Raw genomic sequence first — 20,746 nt, 5'->3', positions numbered from 1 at the left:
AGAAGATAGCAAACGAGAAAGGGAAAGAGACACCTTCACCGCCCTGCATCACCAAGTTCCCTCCTCTTGTTTCTCGGAGAGAGAGACCTTCGCTGCCCTTCACTCTCTCCTGTTTCCCAATGAGACACCTCCACCACCTCCCGTTTCTCGGTGTGTGTGAGAGGGAGAGGATGGGACGGGGTCACGGGGCTTATGAGAGAGAGAGAGAGGGATGAGGCTCAAAATGGGGTAGGGACGGAGCTCGAGAAGGGGCAGGCGATATTTTTATAATTAATATATATATTTCATATTTTATATTATATAAAATATAAATACGAGCCAAGCCTACTAAGCCTTATCGAGCTCGGTAGGCCAATCAAGCTCAGCCCGTTTGTTCAGTTGAGCTTCAAAGTTTAGCTCAATCTCGGCTCATTTACGGGATGAATCGAGCCTGAGCTGAGTTTTACCATGCCCAGCAAGAGCCCGAGCCAGCTCGATTCATTGTGCATCCCTACCCTCAACTTATCTCCTTAGCACCCAATAGTACATGATGACCACACTAGGTCTGGTCATGTTTTATTAAACCATTCTTATCTACAGTACTTTTGCCACGTAGACATGAATATGACAGCATTTGTGGGAGGGAGAATCAGGTACAATGTGATTGCACATTTTTTGTGTGCTGCTGTACCTTATCACTTGGGATGTAAATGATTGGGATTCGGATAGGATCTTGTCAATACCATATCCAATTAAATGGATCTTAGCTAAATGGATTCAAATTTAGGTTCAGATTGGGATGGTGTAAAACTCATACCAGATCCACTTTTTTACATGTAAATGGATTCAGATATCTAAAATTTGGCAATGAAAATTCAAACCATATCTGCATCTGATTATAATTGGATATGACATTGGCATACCAAATGCAACTAAACATAATCGGATTTGGTCAGATACTAGATAAAATCCAATTCATTAGCATCCTTACCGATCACCCACCATCTGCTGTTGGGCCTCACACTTTAGCATTCGAACCAATCTTCACAGCGATTATTTTTTGTGAGCAAATGAAGGCACACAAGCAAGCTTTGATGGAAGAAAAATACTAAAAATTTTGCTCTCTGACGCGATGGTGAGTTTGAAAAGCAAGTCTTGAATTCCTTTGTTGCCGCGCGCAACGTTGTTCAAGTCGTCTCCTCAAGACCTCCTTCATTGTTGCCTTAATTACATTAATAGAATGAATTTATACAACTGCCGGCATTGCAAGGTAAAACTTGACTTTTGGGTGTTCGCCTGGTCGCCCCATAACAACTCAGAGTTTTAGAGCATTTTAAACCAAAAGTCAATACCCACTACAAATGGGTTAGAGTGGCTAGGGAAATCATTGTTCGGATTACGGTTCGGATTCGCATCAAATGTGGTCGATACCATATTCGATTAATTGGATATTGACTAAACAGATTGGGATTCCGATGATGAAAAGCTCATACCAGATCTGTTTTTTTATACGAAAAGCTCATACCTGATCCATCAATTTCGAATATTTGTCGGATTTGATAGCAAAAAATCAAAACCATATCAGCATCTTATTATAATCCGATATGGTTTTGGCTTAACAAATGCAACTAAACAAAATCGATAAAATCAGATTCATTGACATCCTAACCACTCTGCATCAATTGTATAAGGGCCTGAACGATGGGTGGTGGGTGGGTGGTAGTCCTTTCACCCTAGGGTTTGATAAAGCAAGAGCATCACAACTAGGGCTGCCAACGGGTCAGATATGCAGCCCGATGCCGACCCATATAGGATCCGATAAAGTCAGGGTTTGGCAACAAAGAATGGGGTCCGATTACCGGGTAAGACCTGTGAGGTCCAAACAAGCATACGGAGCTGGGTATCATTTGTGAAATTTCATACCGCACCTTGGTCCAACCTAAGCTCCAACTAAGATCTGGAAATTTTTTAATGTAAAAATTATTAACAATGAGTATTTTAGGGGTCTTCTCTGAGACTGTTTTATGTTAGGTTATAGGACTCAGGTATGGTTTGCCTTTGGTAGGTTCAGTCAGACCGACCAGGACCATGTACCAGCACCATAGAATCGGATCTGAGTTCAGACCCACCTGGGTCTGGTGAAGGTCCAGACCCGTTAACACTCCTAGTCAAAAAACACCAAACCATGTGCCAATTTCTGGAGATTGACTGCCACTGGTATGAATGGTAAAGTTGCTCCATTTAAGCCAATGGATCATCCCAACAACTAGCTGTTGACTATAAAAATGTATAATTAAAAAAAAGTGGTAATGGCAGCACCAGTAGCAACAATAGTAATAACGGTAAAGAAAATTGTTATAATTTCTTGCTTGTCTTCACCTAACCTCTAATAAAATACTATACATATTTATTACCAATAATTCAATAAAATACATTGTAATAAAATTAATATCTTGATATACTTGTTTCATTTTGGTTCATATTTATGATTTACAAAATCACCAAATTGGGGTAGGTAAGGATGGGTGGTAGGGATGGCCTGTCTCAAAATCCTGCCCTCCATCCCCGCGGTTTTAATTTTAACATCCATCCCCGCCTTCATCCCTGTTTTATGTCCTCCATTTCTAGTCCAAACAAGGCGAGGTGGGGCGGGGCTCCATTTTCCCTCAGTCCATTGCCATCCCTAAAAAGGATTAGGGATGGGGCAGGGTGGGGCAAGGCGAAGATCGGGATGGGGTGGGGCGGGAGAAAGCAGGTAAGTCCATGCCCACCTCCATCCCCGCATGAGTTTTGATTTTAACCTCCATCCCTGTTTCATGTCCTCCATCTCCAATCCAAACGGGGCAAGGCGGGAAAGGACCCTGTTTTCTTCCGGTCTCTACTGCCATCCCTAATGGGTGGTCCTGTACCCTCGACTGGCACCCTCCATTAGAAGGGTTTTTTTTTTTTACACAGTTCACTTTTTAATTGATTAATGAATTGGTAGTGGTCTGCCTAACCCCGGCTTGACTATAAAAAAAAAATGGATGGGTGATCATACGCTTAACCCGGAGTTTTTACCTTGCAGGAAAGCGAGCCCATTAAGTGACCCCATTCTCGATGAGGGTTTTACTTAGTCATAAAAAAAAAAAAGGAAAACCAACAAGTTTGCATATGGTATTTGACCTACTCATATTAACCATTATTTTTTGTAATTCTTGTCAAGTTCTTACTTGCCTTGTGGCCTACTTGAGGTCACAGCTACAAAAATGTTTAAAATGGCAAAAAACGCCATCCTTTTTTCTCATCATAAACTGAAAAATTCTCACAGTTGTGGCAAAATATTGGTAAGAATTTATGTATAAAGTAAAAACTAAGTTTTATAACTTTAAAATATTTATTGTCTGCCAATGTTATTGAGCTCATACTCTTTATAGGCATGACTTAGTACTATATAAGCCAAGCTGAGTAGGGATGGCAGTGGACCAGGGAACGGGGGCCCGCCCAGTTTGGACCGGGAATGAAGGACATAAAACGGGGATGGAGGTTAAAATCAAAACCCGTGGGGGATGGAGGCGGGGATGGACTTACGCTTTCCCCCACCCCCGTCCCCTGCCTCATCCCCAATCCTTCTTTAGGGATGGCAATGGACCGAGGGGAAACGGGGTCCGGCCCCATCTCGCCTCGTTTGGACCGGGATGGAGGACATGAAATGGGGATGGAGGTTAAAATCCAAACCCGTGCGAGATGAATTTCCGGATTTTGAGACAGGGCAGGGGTGGAGACCTTGTCCCCGGCCCCCGCCCCGGTCCACTGCCATCCCTAAAGCTGAGCCTAGCCAAGCCACAAGTGGAAGTTAAATTTCAGCCCAAGTTGTTTGGACCTGGCTGGATCCATCAAGGCGGTTGCCCTCATGGTTCGGCCAAGAACCAGTCCAAGATGCATCTCCATAATCAAGAAAAGAAAATAAGATAGAGACTTAATAAAAATATGGCATAAAAAAAAGTGATGTTGGGTCCATATTCAATATTATGTAGCAAACCCTGTCTTACTAACGGAACTAAGTTTTCATGCCTTAGGACAGTCATGTCATCTAGTTCAGGATTATATCTGCTAAAGTTGTTTGTATGAACAAACTAGCTTGGATCGGATGGTGCAAGTTGTTTTGACTCAATTGTATGTTTCACATATTCGATTTAGTGGGAATCAACCCTTGAATTGTGTTTTTCAAGTGTAAAAAAAAAAAAAAATCGAGTCAGAATTTTTTTGATATATTTAGGGTCTTTGATTTTTCAATCACCTGAAAAGCATGCTCTGGTGTCAAAATCCAATGATCTAAGCGTGTAGATCACATCCATGGAGTCAGATTTACTAGAAAGCAAAGAAATTAAACAAAAATAAATTTGTCAAGTCGTTTATAGATACAGAAGATTGTAGTAAATATATATCTTGTATTTTAAGAAAGTATTTTTTTTTCATAATTTCCATGGGTTAACGTTCCGCTTCCAAGAATGGTGACAACACCACCATCCCGGTGGCATAAAACACCAGGGCTAGGACCCTCATCCTCAGTACCTATGCTGGGATTCGGCTTAGGCAAGGAGGTAGCACCGGCGGCAGGGGCGTAGCTAGGATTCATGCAAGGGGGGGGGGGGGGCAAACAGGGGTTTAGAAAAAAAAATTGTGTGATAGTTGGGGGTTGGGGGGCAGCGCCCCCGAAATTTTTTTTTTGTTGAGATAAAATAAAAAATGACTACAATTATTAATAAAAAACTATTTCATATGGACAAATCAAACTATTTGCTGCAGTCAGGGCTGGGCTAAAAAATGGATAAAAATCTATTTCATATGGAATCAGGGCTGGGCTACAGCCCAGTCCTGCCCCCCCCCCCCCCCTAGCTACGCCTCTGACCGGCGGGAGTCAAACACCAACTTCCCATCTAACAGCCAAGTCCGGTTCCAACTAGGCTAACCCCTTTAGAGTTGTATTGTATGCAAGAAGTTCCTTTAGATAATCCAAAGGGAAAAAAAACCCATCACCCATCGCACATTGGCTGGCCTTGAAGTTACTGAATAAATAACAAGAATCTTTTTCATTGATAAAAAAATGAATTTTTTTTTCTTAGAAACTACAAGGAGATTAGGGAAAATGCAAAGCAAACAAGTCAAAGGAGGGGGGCAAATCAAAGCCAATATCATCCTTGATAAATAGAAAACCACTGATATATTACATAGACGTTGGACAAATTGCATATAGTTCATGGACTCACAAAACCTCAACATGTTCACTGAGAACCTGAGAATAATAACAATAAAATGCATTCTCAGGTTGAAACCAATCCACATTGACTTCACATCAAGTGTTGTGTTTGCTAACCACATAAAATCATGATCAAGTTCATGAACTCCAGTATCACTACCGCTGCCCCTTCAAGGCATACATGGTATGGTTAGCGGGCTGCTCTAGGCAAAAGACAAAAGCACGCCACAGCCAACATTGGATCAAAAACTCAAACTCAAATCACGAATTTAGAACTGGACGGAGCTGGTGAAGGTCTGCCCAAACTGCCAATTGCTAGGTGCAATACCAGGGAAGATAAGAATCTTGCCATCACTAGTGGTGACCTTGAACGAGAGAGATTGACCATTGAGGTATGAATTGCTTTGCCAATTTGCACCCCAGTTTCTTGACATAGGTTGCCAGTTCACACTTGAGCCCTTGATGGATACGGCAGATATCGATCCGGCACCGCCGACGTTGCTGATCAAAACAAGCTCAAAATATGATCGACCATTGATTGTGAATCGAACTCCACCTCTTTTTACACAAGGAATCCTGCACCCAGTCCACACAAGATGAATCAGTGTAAAGCACAAACATGATGATTAAAGGCCATCTCTGTCAAGAAACAGTTGGTCGTTTTTCACTAGTTTCATCATTCATGCAGATCCATGTTAAATTACTCTGTATGGTTAGTCTAACATTTGGTGGTTAGATCCATGTGAACAAGAGTGTGTACCACCATATGGTATCATGGTAAAAAAAAAGCACATGTATATAAGAACTAATGTATGAACTTCAATTTTCTTAAATTTTTTGTTCTTTTCTCTTGAATCTAAGCATGCGGATCTACATGCTTGGTTTTATAAGAACATGCTCTTGAATCATCAGATTTGGATGCATAAATGAGATTTTCTTAAGGCTTTAAAATCAATGGCTCATATTCTTTATAAATATTCAATCATTCAAAAATCATATTTTTTCATGAAAAATACACGATCCAATGGTTGATTCCTAACAAATTCATCATGTCAAGTACATCCACATGGTTGGATTTACAAAAAAAAGTATTGGAAATGCCCATATTTTCAGTTCTCATACTTTGGTTATTATATTTAAGTTCTCATATTCTAGTGATTATGAATATATATATATATATATATATATAAAAGTGTGTGTCCCAAGAGGAGGGATCCGCTTGTCTGGCCAGAGCATTTAGTGCACGTCACCTTGTCTTGGGATGTTACAAGTTCGAACCCTCAAGGGTATGGCTGCCTAACCCCAACTTTCTCTGTGGACAAAAAAAAATGTGTGTTTGGATCTGCCTAAAAGAAACAGTTAATGTAATTAATGAATTTGCTGAACTCTTTGGTTGAAATTAGCTCCATTCAAATTTTAGTATTATATTATATATATAATTGTTTGGATCTGTCTAAAAGAAACAGTTAATATAATAAATGAATTTTCAGTTCCATTTCAAATTTGAGTGCCTTTAATATTACACTTATTGAACAGATAATGAAAATAGTGAGTTACTTTTATGGTTGTCCCAAAACGAAAGCTTCTTTAATTGTCATAAGATGCCTTCAATACTGTTAATATGTATTGAACAAAAAGTCAAGGCTAATAAAATTTTTTTTAAACTACTGGTCACTAAGCATTATTAATTAAACCATGTGACACTATTTAATAGTAAAACCCTATAGCAAATACAGAGTTGTCAAATCAAGAGTGGTACAGTGGCTATCTGTTATATACCTTTTGAAAAGAACAGGGACTATGCCCCCTCTGTAAATGCCGATCTGCTCCCAGGCAGGCTGAGCCATGTCAAAATGCTGAATGGGAGGGTTGCACCATCCTCCATTGTCGTTGGGGAGTGCAAAATTGGGAGGGCAGAAGTTGGTGGCTGTGATGGTCACCGATTTCCCACGCAAGCACCATCTGGGGTCGGTATGCACATCACACACTATCCTGAAGCACTGACCGCAGGAGGCCCCATCATTAAACAGAGCCGTGCTGAGTGCTGCTGTTGCCGTTCCATAGCCAGTTGAGTACAAGTTCCCATATCCACAAGCTCCCCCTAAATCAGAAGCAGAAAAAATTTACTTACATGAACAGCAACACATCTTCTATCACCATACTCAACTTTTTTTTTCTGTAGTAAATGAAGTTCTTTTTTTTGTAAATAATCTGAAAGAAAACTTGATTTTCTAGTCACGGCCTGTAAGAACTATTAACTGATCAGGTCATTGGCCGATAAAGGCACAAAATCTAACAAAACTTATTTGCATAACCGGATGACTTTCCATACACGACCTGGAACGAGGACTGCTCAATGGACTCTCACTTAAAACCTGAGGGAACAGTTATCTCATTGAGTGAAGCCCTCCCCTTAGTCTTTGAGGCAAGGAACACATACGTCAGGTATCGAACTCGTGACGTCTCTTTAATTTGAGACATAAGAGCCAGCCTCCTAGACATGAGTACAAAACCTTCGCGGGCCAGTGGTAAATGAACTTATTTCAAATACAACATTACAATGAATCTTCAAAATGAAGACAATTGCAGGAGAAACAGAGGAAGAGAAGGAAAAAGCACCCATGGTTCCGGAAGCGTCGCTTCCGCCGTAGAAGGTGGCATGGGCCTTGTTCCATCCTTGAGTAGAGGAAGAAGCAGAAGAGGCTGCACCAGCCATGGATACAAGAAAGGCCACCATCAAATAGAAAAGCATTGTAGAAGCCATGGCAACTATAACCAACCAGCCAAGCAGGAGATAATTGACAGAAAACTGCACTCATAGGTGACCCCTTAAATAGACCAGAAGAGCCAATGTGGTGGGCCCTCAATGCATGTGATTGGCTCACGGAACTTGAGGGTGTATTCTTTATTATAGTCATTTATGTGCACAGTTAAGGTTCGGCATTGCCCTCAAATAATATTCGTGCACCCAAGGCGAGGCCAGGCTTCAATTATTTCCACGTTCTCTCCCCTCCTTTTGCGCTTCACAGATCTGATCAGGATAAAAACAATGCAGAGACAGCCAAATACCAAAGATTTTTTTTTTTTACTCGGAGAAACCGCCCCAGGTGCAGAGACCTAACCTAGCCATGCTGGCTAAGCCAGACTAACTTATGGTCTCTGTCCATGTCGGCGTAAAACTCCGACGGCTTACCCTTCGACCCCAGGGAATCACCAAGCTTCAGCTTAGGCAGGGGGTGATGCCCATGGGATTTGAACCTAGACTGCCCATCAAACGGTCTAGGCCCCATCCCACTAGGGCAAACCCCTTGGGTTTAGATACCAAAGTTTTTACAGAACACAGTAGAAAACAAATGAGGGACCAAAACCAGAGTTCGGTTCCACTCATCCTCTAAATCATCCCTATCTTCGTACCACTCTTTGAGATCTCGTTAATGCAAGTTGTTAGATCAAATTAGATGTGATCTACATCATTCATTTAGTGAAGACCAACGTTTGAAATGCCGAAATCTGACTTTTCTTTGCTGGATTTTTTGGTAATTCAATAAATCAACAGCAGAAAAAAAACACAAAAAATTGAGATTAAAAAATCATATTTTATATTCAAAAAAATATGATTTAATTGTCAAATCTTATTAATCCATCTATGACGTCAGATTTGATAAAAGCAACTTGAATCAATAAGATCTTAGAGGGATATCAAGATATAGGGGATGATATAAGGGATGAGTGGAAACAAATTGTCCAAAACCATGTCCACATGTGGCTACGTACCCCTCTGCATTCTCTTGTCTTTTTCATCAAGTGAACCCCAAATCCAATGTCAGTCAAGCGTGAACGGCTCCAAGATCGTGTGCAGGTCTATTAGATCTAGGTGATAGTTCATTAACCAGGTCCAGATATGACCATGGATCCGGATCCAGATCCAGATCTGGTGGGCAGTTTACGTGTTCGTGTATTATGGTTGTGATACTTGGTTGGTTATGAAATGATTAAACACACAACATATAGTGTCTACTCCAAGGGCTCGTGGAGTCGGACTCAAAATAGGCCTATAAGTACATTCTGGATCAGGTCATTGTAGTTTAATTTAATGAAGATTAAGCTTGGATCAGGATTCGAACTAGCGATGATGGATAGGTCGTAGTTAGAAAAACTCAACTTAATACTTGTCTTTTTCAATAAACTTTGAAAATGAAAAAAGAAAAAAGCTCGTCTTTTCTAAAAATGTCTCCCCAAAAAAATTATTCTTTTGAAAGAAACATTTACAACATAAAGAATTACGCCCAATTATGGATCCAATTATATCATATTTCGGATTGCCCTGCTTCTTGAACTTGAATCGCATGGTTCCTATACTCTTTAACTTGATTTTCAAGGGAACATCTCGTGTGTATGTCCATTTTTCTTATCCCATTTTATAAAATTAAAGCCAAATAAAACCTGTTTATTTTGACTTTTTTTTTGTAGCCTATTTTTTATGCTTCCTTTTAAAATGCAAGACTTGTTAAATCAAGTACTTGAATTTAACAAATTTTGCTGTTTCAAGTTTTGCTTGCAATGGGATACATTTCCAAAATTGTGAGATATTGCTATCAATTTCAAAATCTGATCTGAAGTTAACGACATAAATACTTTTTTGTGGATTGTGCATTTGCCGTGCTTAAAATCATGAACAGCTACCTTAAGAAGCTTCAAATTTTTGAAACATAAACAGGGCGGGATCTAGCACACCAAAACTCATGTTGATGAAGTTGCAGCCTGGTGATGGAAGATGGGAAACTAATATTATTTCTTTTTAAGATAAGAAAGACGTTACAAAAATTGTTTATGAAAATTCTATGATTATCAAGCTTTAAAAAATCGTGTTCATGCATACTTGTAAAACCAAGCATGTAGGTCACATCCATATGGTCAAATTTAAGAGAAAATAGCAAAAAAACCATGAAAATCTTGATTCAGACAATAGGTCTCATTCACCTCTCATATTTTGTGCGAGTGTGTGTGTGTGTGTATATATATATATATATATATATATATATATATATATATATATATATATATATATATATATATATATATATATATATATATATATATATATATATATAAGTCTTAAATAATCATGTTTATGCATCATAATAGGATGATTCAAGAGTTGGTCCTCATAAAACTAAGCATGTAGGTCACATCTATGGTCAAATTTAACAGAAAATAACAAAAAACCCATAAAAATCTTGATTCACATGATAGGTTGCATTCACATATATATATATATATATATATATATATATATATATATATATATATATATATATATATATATATATATATATAGGTCCTGAGTTGTGATCCTAATCTAGGTTAAGCTTGCCTATTTCTCATATGCCTAAAAAATGAAAACCCTAAATGTTTGTGCATTTAGTTAAGCATGGCATACATCATTTAAAAAGAAAACTTAAATAAAGGCAATTAAAAGCTACTCATGCATGAGAAAATTATTAGTAAAGTATTGATAAGTGCATGTATTATTTCTTATTCATGCATAAGATTATAATTATTTCTAAATGTGATTCTTGTACACAACTGTGATATCATGCATACCTGTAATGAATAGTTTTCTTAATTAATGTATAAATTTATTGAAATATTCTCATGTATATTGATTCGGTTTATCTGAGTTGGTATTCCCTACAAGGCTTTCACGAGTTTAGCCCATTTTATGGGTTTTCAGGTAAAGTATGATGTATAGCTATGGAGTGGATATAGGATGTTGGGGCGGCGTCGAGAGCCAGTCTTTTCTTTTTCTGAAAATAGTTTTTAAAAAATATTTATTGTTCTTTTGTATTGAAAATACTCTCATATGAATTTTAAATTATTGAGACTGAATTAAACTTTAATATTGAATGTTATTTACATTTTAATTCAGTTATAATAATTGTTCGTTCTGTAACTCGCCTAGAATGTTTAACTCCAAAAACAAAGTTGTTTGCATTGATTTTAAAAGAAAAAAAAGTTATGATTTTTTTTGGGTTAAAATTTTAGGGTGTTATAACATGACCATTCCTTTGTCCATCTGCCACTTGTTGATCACCTATAGAAACCGCAAAAACAATATTTTTGACATGATTAAGATGTCTTAGCACCATACTATCAGTTCCCCTCTTCTTTCCTATCTGATGTGGATCTTCAACGTGAACCTCTCATAGCTGGTTTGAACCATTCCACGAAACAGCCTCAACATCATATCAAGCACGACCCCATGTGAGTTGGAAGCCATCTTCATTAGACCCAAGTGAGACTCAAAAAGTTGAAATGGTTCATCAACAGACTGTCCCAAAATCAATTTTATTGTTTCATGATGGATAGGGTTATGATATTGGACTAAAACAATATCAATCCAAAAGTCTGATATCATAATTGTTACTTTCATGGTAGTCGGGCCGAGATCCAAGATGTTTTCATATTCAATGTTTAAGTCCAGGTCAATGTTCGCACCACCTATTTGTGACTCATGTGACAATAATAGTGTAACTGAATTGGCCAGTTGGGATAGAAAACCATTGACCCACATTTTTGCCAAAAAAGGCAATATGGTTGACCAGTTCAAACAGTAAAAAAGGGTTGAGCATTCCCCAACGCCTCCTATTTCCAAGGGACTTTCTATATGACGATTGGTTCAACCAAAAGAAGAAACTTGCCATCGTTTGTCCGGTAAAGGGAGATATTCTTTAGGAGCCTCAACTGAATGATTGAGGCACCTTGATTTCCTCACCAAAGTAGTAAGCTACGTTGGATCGACGATGATTGTTGAGTTTCAACCAGTATGATACAAAGAATTGACCTAAAAATGGAGGAAAGTCGGGTTGGAGAAGACAATCAAAGAACACCATATGATCCATTGGCATCTATATCATGCAGGCCCTTGACTGGGCAACTTAATCGACCAAAAAAAATAACTTGATCATGACCTTTTCCATAAGGTAATCCCTCAGCGATGATGGTACCCAAACTATTGAATGAGTCCTATTTTGAAGGTTCTTCCAGTTTATCATCTGTTACCTGGTTAAAAGAATTATGTCATTTCTGATCTTTCACTAAAGAAGGTTTTACATCAGACCCGATTTGACAACAACCTCACCTATAAAAGTTATGATAATGACATTGTCTGCAAGACCAATCACCCTTGACTATTTTGTGGTTGTATGCTCGTTGCACCATGGTTGATTTCCCTCTTTCCAAACGGCTAGACCTCTGCGACTTAACCATCATCCAACCTTCCTCTTTCTTCTTCACACAATTGTCTGGTAATGGTTCCATGAACAAATTAGGATGACAGAATTCCCTCACAAATCCACAGTGCATACAAAATCACAATGTTGTCTTGTTGAGGGTTGCACATACTTGACACCACCATCCATGGAAGTCAGGCCTATTACTTCATGCATGAAGTTATATCAGTAATTTTCATCCAGTTTCATTGGTAATGATTGACAAAAAAATAGAATTCGGTATGACACATGACTCGGTTTGACTATTCACCTGTTCGGGCAAACCAGTCATCGTGTATGGCTTCTGAGCACTACCTGGTAAAATGTCCATAACTTCTTTGTCCAGAGGAGTTTTTATGAATGGTTTATGGTGTATGAAAGCTAACGAAATTCTACACGTTTTGTAAAAAATTGAGTTTTGTTCTTTGTTTGTATACAAAACAGTGATTGTCGAAATAACATAATAGATTCTTGCTTGACTGGGTCCCAAACTGAATATGGGCTGGTTAAGTTATGCGAAGTATGAACTTCTGATATTAATGCATTGATTTAAATGCTAAATTAACATGCAATTGTGACATGTAATAATGTGTAAATGAATGTTTTAAATTTCTAATAAGCATAACATTTGATGAATTATTATTACATGTCAATGAATAAATGAACACTATTATTGAATTGCATATATTGTAGTGTGGTATGTGATTATGAATAGATGCATGTTATTAATCATGTTCAATGCCTATAAAAGAATGCATAAGTGAAAGTGAATGTGTTACAATTATCATGCATAGCATGAAAACATTATTGGCATTAAATCATACATCCTTGTACCCAAACTAGAGGCCTAAATCTTAGTAATAGATTCATTATATGTGTGTGTATAAAAGCAATAGAGTTAATGTAATTTAAAGAGTATGTTATAAATATTAATTCTATTGAGGCATACAATGAGAGGGTAATTAGTGGTACTCCAGGCTTCGTGGAATAATTTTTTGAGCACGAAATGTTACTCTTTTCCAACCACGAATATAGGGCAAGACTCCATGTTAGCCGCACGATGACAGGTTAAGAAAATCATGAGTGAAGTATGATGCATCATGATAAAGGTATTGGGAGCTCTCTCTCGACTAGGTCGTCCCTCACCTCGTACTAGTGAAAGGTACCTAGCCAGGGTTAAGTCACAAATTGTTTGAATATACTCTTCTTAGTCGTGGTCTTAATCTAGGTTAAGCATGTATAGTACCCACATGGCTAAGAAGTGAAAACCCTAAATGTTTATGCATTTAATTAAGCATGGCATATATCATTTAAAAAAAAACTTAAATAAAGACAATTAAAAGTCACTCATGCATGAGAAGGTTATTGGTAAAGTATTGATAAGTGCATGCATTATTTCATGTTCATGCATAAGATTGTAACTATTTCTGAATGTTATTCTTATATGCAACTATGATATCATGCATACCTGAAATGGATAGTTATCTGAATTAATGTGTAAATTTATTAAAATATGCTCATGTATATTGATTCGATATACCTATGTCGATATTCTCTACCAGGCTTTCACAAGTCTGACCTATTTTATGGGTTTTCAGGTAAAGTATGATGCATAGCTGTAGAGCGGGTGAAACATGTTGGGGCAGCATCGAGAGCTAGTCTTTTTCTTTCTCAAAAATAGTTTTAAAAAAATTTTATTGTTATTTTTAGATTGAAAATACTCTGATATAAATCTTAAATTATTGTGACTGAATTAAACTTTAATAGTGAATGTTATTCACATTTTAATTAAGTTATAAAGATTGTTCATTCTGTAATCCGCCTAGAATGTTTAACCCAAAAAAAATGGTTGTTTTCACTGATTTAAAAAATATATATAATTTTTTTGGGTTAAAATTTTTGGGTGTTATAGCATGACCATCCCACTATGCATCTGCCACCGGCTGATCACCTAAAGAAATCGTAGAAATTGTATTGTCAGTCTGATTAAGATGTATTAGCACCATACTATCAGTTCCCCTCTCCTTTCCCATCTGATATGGATCTTCAACGTGAACCTCTCATAGCTGGTATGAACCACTCCACGTAACAGCCTCATCGTCAGATCAACATCTTTGCACGATCCCATGTGAGCTAGAAGCCATCTTCAACAAACCCAAGTGAGACTCACAAAGCTGAAATGGTTCGTCAAAACTGTCTTAGAACCGATTTTGTTGTTTCATGATGGATCGGGTTATGATATTGGACTAGATCAATATCAATCCAAAAGTATGATATCATAAGCCAAACTTGGATCCAGATGTCATCATATTCAATGTTTGGGTCCAGGTCAGTGTTCGCACCACTTGTTTGAGACTCGTGTGACAATAATAGTAGAACTGAATTGGCCAGTGTTGTAATTGTCCTTTTGGGGGATAGAAAACCATTGGCCCATAAATTTGCCAAAAAAGGCAATGTGGTTGGCCAATTTAAATGGTAAAAAAGGGTTGAGCGTACCCCAATGCCTCCTCCTATTTTCAAGGGACTTCCTATATGACGATTGGGCTTTCCAAAAGAAGAAATCTGCCATCGTCTATTCTGTAAGGGAGGATATTCTTTGAGAACCTCAACTGAATGATTGAGGCTCCTTGATTCCCTCACCAAAGGAGGGGGGCACGCTAAATCGACGACCAATGTTGAGCTCCGACTAGTATTATACAAAGAACTGACTGGGGAAAGTTAGATTGGAGAAGACAACCGAAGAATGACCAAGAACACATCTACATCATGCAAGCCCTCGACTGGGTAACTTAATCGACCAAAAAAAAAACTTCATTGTGACCTTATTCATGACCTTTTTGAAATTCCACTAGAGGGGGGGTGAATAGTGAAATACGATAAAGATCGATAAAATAAAATAATCAGGCAATAAGGCACAACACATAAAACACAGAATTTATACTGGTTCGGTCAATACCCAGACCTACATCCAGTCCCCAAGCAAACCACTTGAGCTTTCCACTATAACATCTGAGTCACCGAATAAATAGTACAACACCCTCTTCCTCAGAGGTCTTCTTCTCTCAACAGAGAAGGGGCACACCTTCTTTCACAGAGGTCTTCTTCTCTCAACAGAGAAGGACAACACCCTCTTTCACAGAGGTCTTCTTCTCTCAACAGAGAAGAGCAACACCCTCTTTCACAGAGGTCTACTTCTTTCAACAAAGAAGGAAAACAGTGAATAACAGAGTTACAATGCTTCCTATAGAACCTTCAGAATGATATGAATGCACGAATGAAGGATTCTCAGAATGTTCTATTTGTCACTCAGAGGATACTCTTTGTCAAAGAGCTACACTTGACTTTTTTTCTTTTCTTTCTTTTCTTTTTCTCTTTCTTTTTCAAGGCTCTCTTTTCAAATAATGAATAGGAATTTTTCTCGTTGTAAGCTCACATGTCCATTCCATGTTGAATAGTTTATTTGAGTGTGTTTATATAGCTTTTAAAAAAGTAGTCGTTACTTTTTGAAATCGTAGCGTTTTTGAGATGTGAAATGTTATGTCATTTCAAAAAACATCTTTAGAGAAATTCGAGAAAGCCTTTTTCCATAAAAGTAAAATATAGGGTACACTAGTCGTTGTAATATTTTAGGTAATACATATTTTATGTAAAAAGTCTATTTCTTATAATAGTACATTGAACGTTGGATTGTAGTTTTGTCTTTATTCTAATTAATGATTTGAGGTACATAAGTACTTCTTTACTTTAAATGAGTGTAAGTACAATGAGTGCTTTGAGATTGTTTATTTGTACATAGTCATGTCAAGTGTTTTCTTTATGTTGTGTTTTTCAAAGTCTTCAGAGAGAATGAAGACTACAAGAAAGTCGACATTCTTGAGAAGGATATTTAACAAGGATTTCTTACAGGAGGTATTTAATGCTATACAAAGAGAATGATGACTTCAAGTAAGTCGACATTCTATGGGTTTGTAAAAAGGTAACTAGACTCATTTCAAAACCTTTATTATATTTGTTTTCTTTGTGTAGCCGATTTTTATGTTTTGTCTTTTTCCTATATTTGAAAGCATTTCTTTAAAGAAGGTAACTAGAGTCTTTTCAAAACATATTATATTTGTTTTTCTTTATGTAGCCGATTTCATGTTTTGTCTTTTTCCTATATTTGAAATCATTTCTTTAAAGAAGGTAACTAGAGTCTTTTCAAAACATATTATATTTGTTTTTCTTTATGTAGCCGATTTCATGTTTTGTCTTTTTCCTATATTTCTTTTCATGTTGTCTTGTATATGATGTAAGGTACAATTATTACATTTTGAAATCATGTCAAAATACCTTTTTCATAAAGGGTTGTAAGAAGGTACAATTATTAGTTTTCAAAAAGGAGCTTTTTGAAACTATCGTATACTTTTATGATATAGCTTTTATGAATGAATATGTAATATGCAATATGCATGTTCCTGAAGGTTCTGTTACATATGACTCTAAAGAAGAAAAAAATCTTCATCTTGAGGTAGCCGATCTCTTCAGTTGATCTTTAGGAATGCATGGCTCATCAAGCTTTTTCTTCAAGGAGTATGATTGCACCATAGTTGTACTTGAACAGGAAGTCTCCATCCTTTTTGGGTGAGATATCCTTGCATCAAATACTCGTTAGATTTATGGCAAAACATATTCAGTCATAATATAACATTTTTCAAGAGGACATATTATCATATCATATAAAATCAAATACGACAGTGTAACATATTATGTGACATCAAAAACAGAGTTTCTCAACATTCTCTCCCTTTTTGATGATGACAAAATATGCTCCCCCTGTCAAAAAGACATTATGCATAGAAATAATAATATTATAAAATATTGAAAAATGTTTAAAGAGAGTATTTCTCCAATAATGGAGACAGGTTTTCTCCCCCTTTGTCATAGACAAAAAGGAAGGGATAAGAGTAAGAGAGTTATTACAGACCAAAAGTAATGAATAGTTAATACAGACCGAATAAAGTACAGCTAGTACAGTCTAAAAGATAAGTTGTTGGATGTTGGAGCATCTTCATCAGAGCCGGGCAGGTGCAGGGACCTGAGATTGAAGGAAGTAGCATCGAGGACCTGAGAGGGATGGAGGATAACTTCGTTGTGAAGGGTTACTTTGAAGTATTTTAGGATGGGAGTTATAAAACACCCAAAAAGAAGAGGCTGGAATTTTTGATAACGAATAAAAAGGCCGAAAAGAATGTTGGACCAGTTTATCGGAGTAGAAGAAAAAATTGCGTAGATAAGGAGAGAGATTTTTCTTGGTACTAATCCCTTGCGTGGAGGCTTGGGATAGATATTGTGGAGAAGAATCTGGGCAAGCACTTGAGCATGAGGTTGGAGATTCCTCATGTGCCAGGGAAGTTGTGAGCAGTTGGTGCAGAGAAGAAATTTTCGAAGTACCGATCATTCGAGTGGTACTATGTTGTTGAGGTCTGTGCCGGTGGAAGGAAGGTTTAGAATTCTACCTAGGTAGGAAGCATCGAAGAACATCAGGCGTCTGCGTACTTTGGTGGCGATGGTAGTTTGTTCATGATCAGAAGAAAAAATTGTATAGAATAGTCAAACGAGTTCAGGATAGTAGGCAGCTTGGGATGAAGATCCTAATAGGTGTTTGAGTTCGGGGAGAGAGCTGTCTAGGTCAAATCGCATGAAGTCTTCATAGTGAACCAACTTTCCTTCATGAATTGGTCGAGAACAAAGGGAGTTGTAGAAGTGAAAAAGATCTAGATACCTTAGATCTGCGGCAGTGATTGCAGAGTTTGAGGAGGAAGCCATTGCAAAAGGGAGTTGAGAGAGGAGGAACGAGTTTGAAAGTATGTATGAAGATAGTGAGATACGAGTGGTATTGGTGAGGAATGAACCAATCGATTAAATAGAAGAGAAAAAATAATTGTGATAATAATTGAATGACAATGGAAGTGAATGATTTTTGGATTGTAGTTTGAATAAGGAAATTCGTGAGTTGTAAGTTAAGGGGCTTGTGAATGACAAATCAAATCAATGGTGGAAGATAGTGTATTATATTGGTATGTATGTTAAGAAGGACATAATTTTGAACAAATATACTATGGGAGAGTTTATCGAGTAGTGAGAAGTGTCATGAATTGAGTATGGAGTGTCATATTGAAGATAGTGAAATGAAATAATGGCCTAATAAAACAAACAACTTTTTCTACATGATATTACTTGATGTGGAAGCATTCCAAATTCGTGAAGAGTGATTTTGGAATAAGACAAACAAAGATAAGTGAGTGAGAGGCAATAATTTGTTATTTAATAAGTATATATTTTGATATGCGTGGAAGAAGAATGAATAGACATAAAGAAGGGTGATACGGATATGTAGTTTGAAAGATATGACATTTTTGAAAGAAAAGAATGCCTTAAAAAATGTGTCATGATTAATGTGTCTTCACATTTGTAATTTTTATGAGTATACGTAAATATGAGAGGGACACACTTTGACTATGAATAGTGGTAAGAGAGATGATGAGACAAAAAGATATTCATGAGTGAAGAGTAATAATTGCTTATATAAGAAATATTTTTATGGATATGCGTGGAAGGAGTGAGAGTAGTCATAAAGAAAAGTGAGATGACATATATGGATTTTCGAGTAGGATAAGAAGTAATAAAAAATCATGATTGATATGAGATAAAAGACATAAAATAAAGTTATGATTGACATGAATTATTGTTTATTTGATAAACATATTTTTAAAGAAACTCGATTTGAGGAAGTTCATAGTTTTTAGAGAATAAAGTTAAGTTTTAAACTAGTAAAGGAGTCACAAACACGGATTGACAAGAATGGAGGCTCAATTCGTATGAGAGAGAGAAAGTACTAAAGGTACTAATGAGAATAAAAAAATGAAGGACAAGGTTTTAATGAGTCTCGATTGAAGAGAGATATAAAATATATGAGAGATTCATGGTCACGGATGAAAAGGAGCTTCGTACAATATAGAGAGAAAGAGAGATAAAAAGGTGATACAAAACGTACTAATGGGTGAAGTACAAGTGTTTTTACAATACTTTTTGTAAAAGATGTAAAGCATGAAGAGATGATAATAGATAGTTCTTTAGGCTATGATATAAAAGATGATATAGTAAAAATTTACATGAGATATAATAGAGTGTACGTAATATATGATATAACAAATGATATAGTAAAAATTTACGTGAGAACATAGCAACTAGATCTTTAGAAAAAGGTAAAAGAACCAAAAAAAATAATCATTCGATTTTAACTAACAATTTGAAAAGCAAGATTTCTCATAAACTAATATGTTATCATGTTGAAGGTGAATCAATTTATCGTAAGAGAAGTTTTCACAAAAGGACAAAAATAATAAAGGAGTTATGAGATGAGTGATGTGAACAATGTTATGATAGCTTTTAATATAATTAGTTTTTATGGATACGAGTGAAAGGAGATAGGACAAGGAATCATAATGGATGTGTACTTGAAAGATGACAAGTTGAAAGACATAAAGAATGTGTCTTATAAGAGTTTAGAGTATACGTGAATATGGAAACCTAGTTTGACTAACAAAAATCGATAAGAAGAAAAAAACTTTTAAAATAAGATTTTAACAAAACTTATAAGAAGTATTATAATAAGTGTGATTAATTTATAAGTCACTTAGTTTGCATATTCCTAGTTCTCTTCTAATTCGTGTAAAGTCTTCATGTTTCAATGGTTTAGTGAATATGTCTGCTAACTGTTGATTAGTGGGTATGAATTCCAGTTTAATTATGTTGTTTAAGACTTGTTCTCTTAAGAAGTGGTGTCTTATTTGAATGTGCTTAGTTCGTGAGTGTAAAATAGGATTCTTAGATAAGTTTATAGCACTAGTATTATCACAGAAGATAGTTGTATTTTCAAAATTTAAACCAAAATCTTTTAAGGTTTGTTTCATCCAGATAACTTGTGTACAGGCTAGGCTATCAGCAATGTATTCGGCTTCAGTAGTTTATAAGGATACATAGTTTTGTTTCTTACTGAACCATGATACAAGTGAGTGCCCTAGCATATGACATGTTCCACTTGTGCTTTTTCTGTCAGATTTACTTCCAGCAAAGTCAGCATCGCTGTATGAGATTAAATCAAATGTAGAGGATTTTGAATAGAATAATCCAAAATCAACTGTGTCTTTTAAATATCTCATTATTCTTTTTACAGCTTTAAGATGTGATTCTTTTGGATTTGACTGAAATCTAGCAC

General features: G+C 36.7%; 1 protein-coding gene across 1 annotated transcript; it reads right to left on the bottom strand.

The window, feature by feature from the left end:
• Positions 1–5,487: 5,487 nt before the first annotated feature.
• On the bottom strand, positions 5,488–15,058 carry LOC149817805 (expansin-A11-like). Its single transcript, XM_089986090.1, has 5 exons — positions 15,035–15,058; positions 13,056–13,101; positions 7,838–7,987; positions 6,998–7,319; positions 5,488–5,794 (listed from the first exon to the last, which is right to left on the bottom strand). The coding sequence occupies exons 1-5, from the start codon at positions 15,056–15,058 to the stop codon at positions 5,488–5,490; spliced, it is 849 nt and encodes a 282-aa protein (XP_089842216.1).
• Between the last annotated feature and the right edge of the window lie 5,688 nt (positions 15,059–20,746).

Source organism: Nuphar pumila, chromosome 13 (assembly GCF_984573655.1).
Source record: "Nuphar pumila chromosome 13, dmNupPumi1.hap1.1, whole genome shotgun sequence".
NCBI classification, from domain to species: domain Eukaryota; kingdom Viridiplantae; phylum Streptophyta; class Magnoliopsida; order Nymphaeales; family Nymphaeaceae; genus Nuphar; species Nuphar pumila.
The sequence above is the reverse complement of the archived record's forward strand: the minus strand, read 5'-3'. Positions and strand labels throughout refer to the sequence as shown.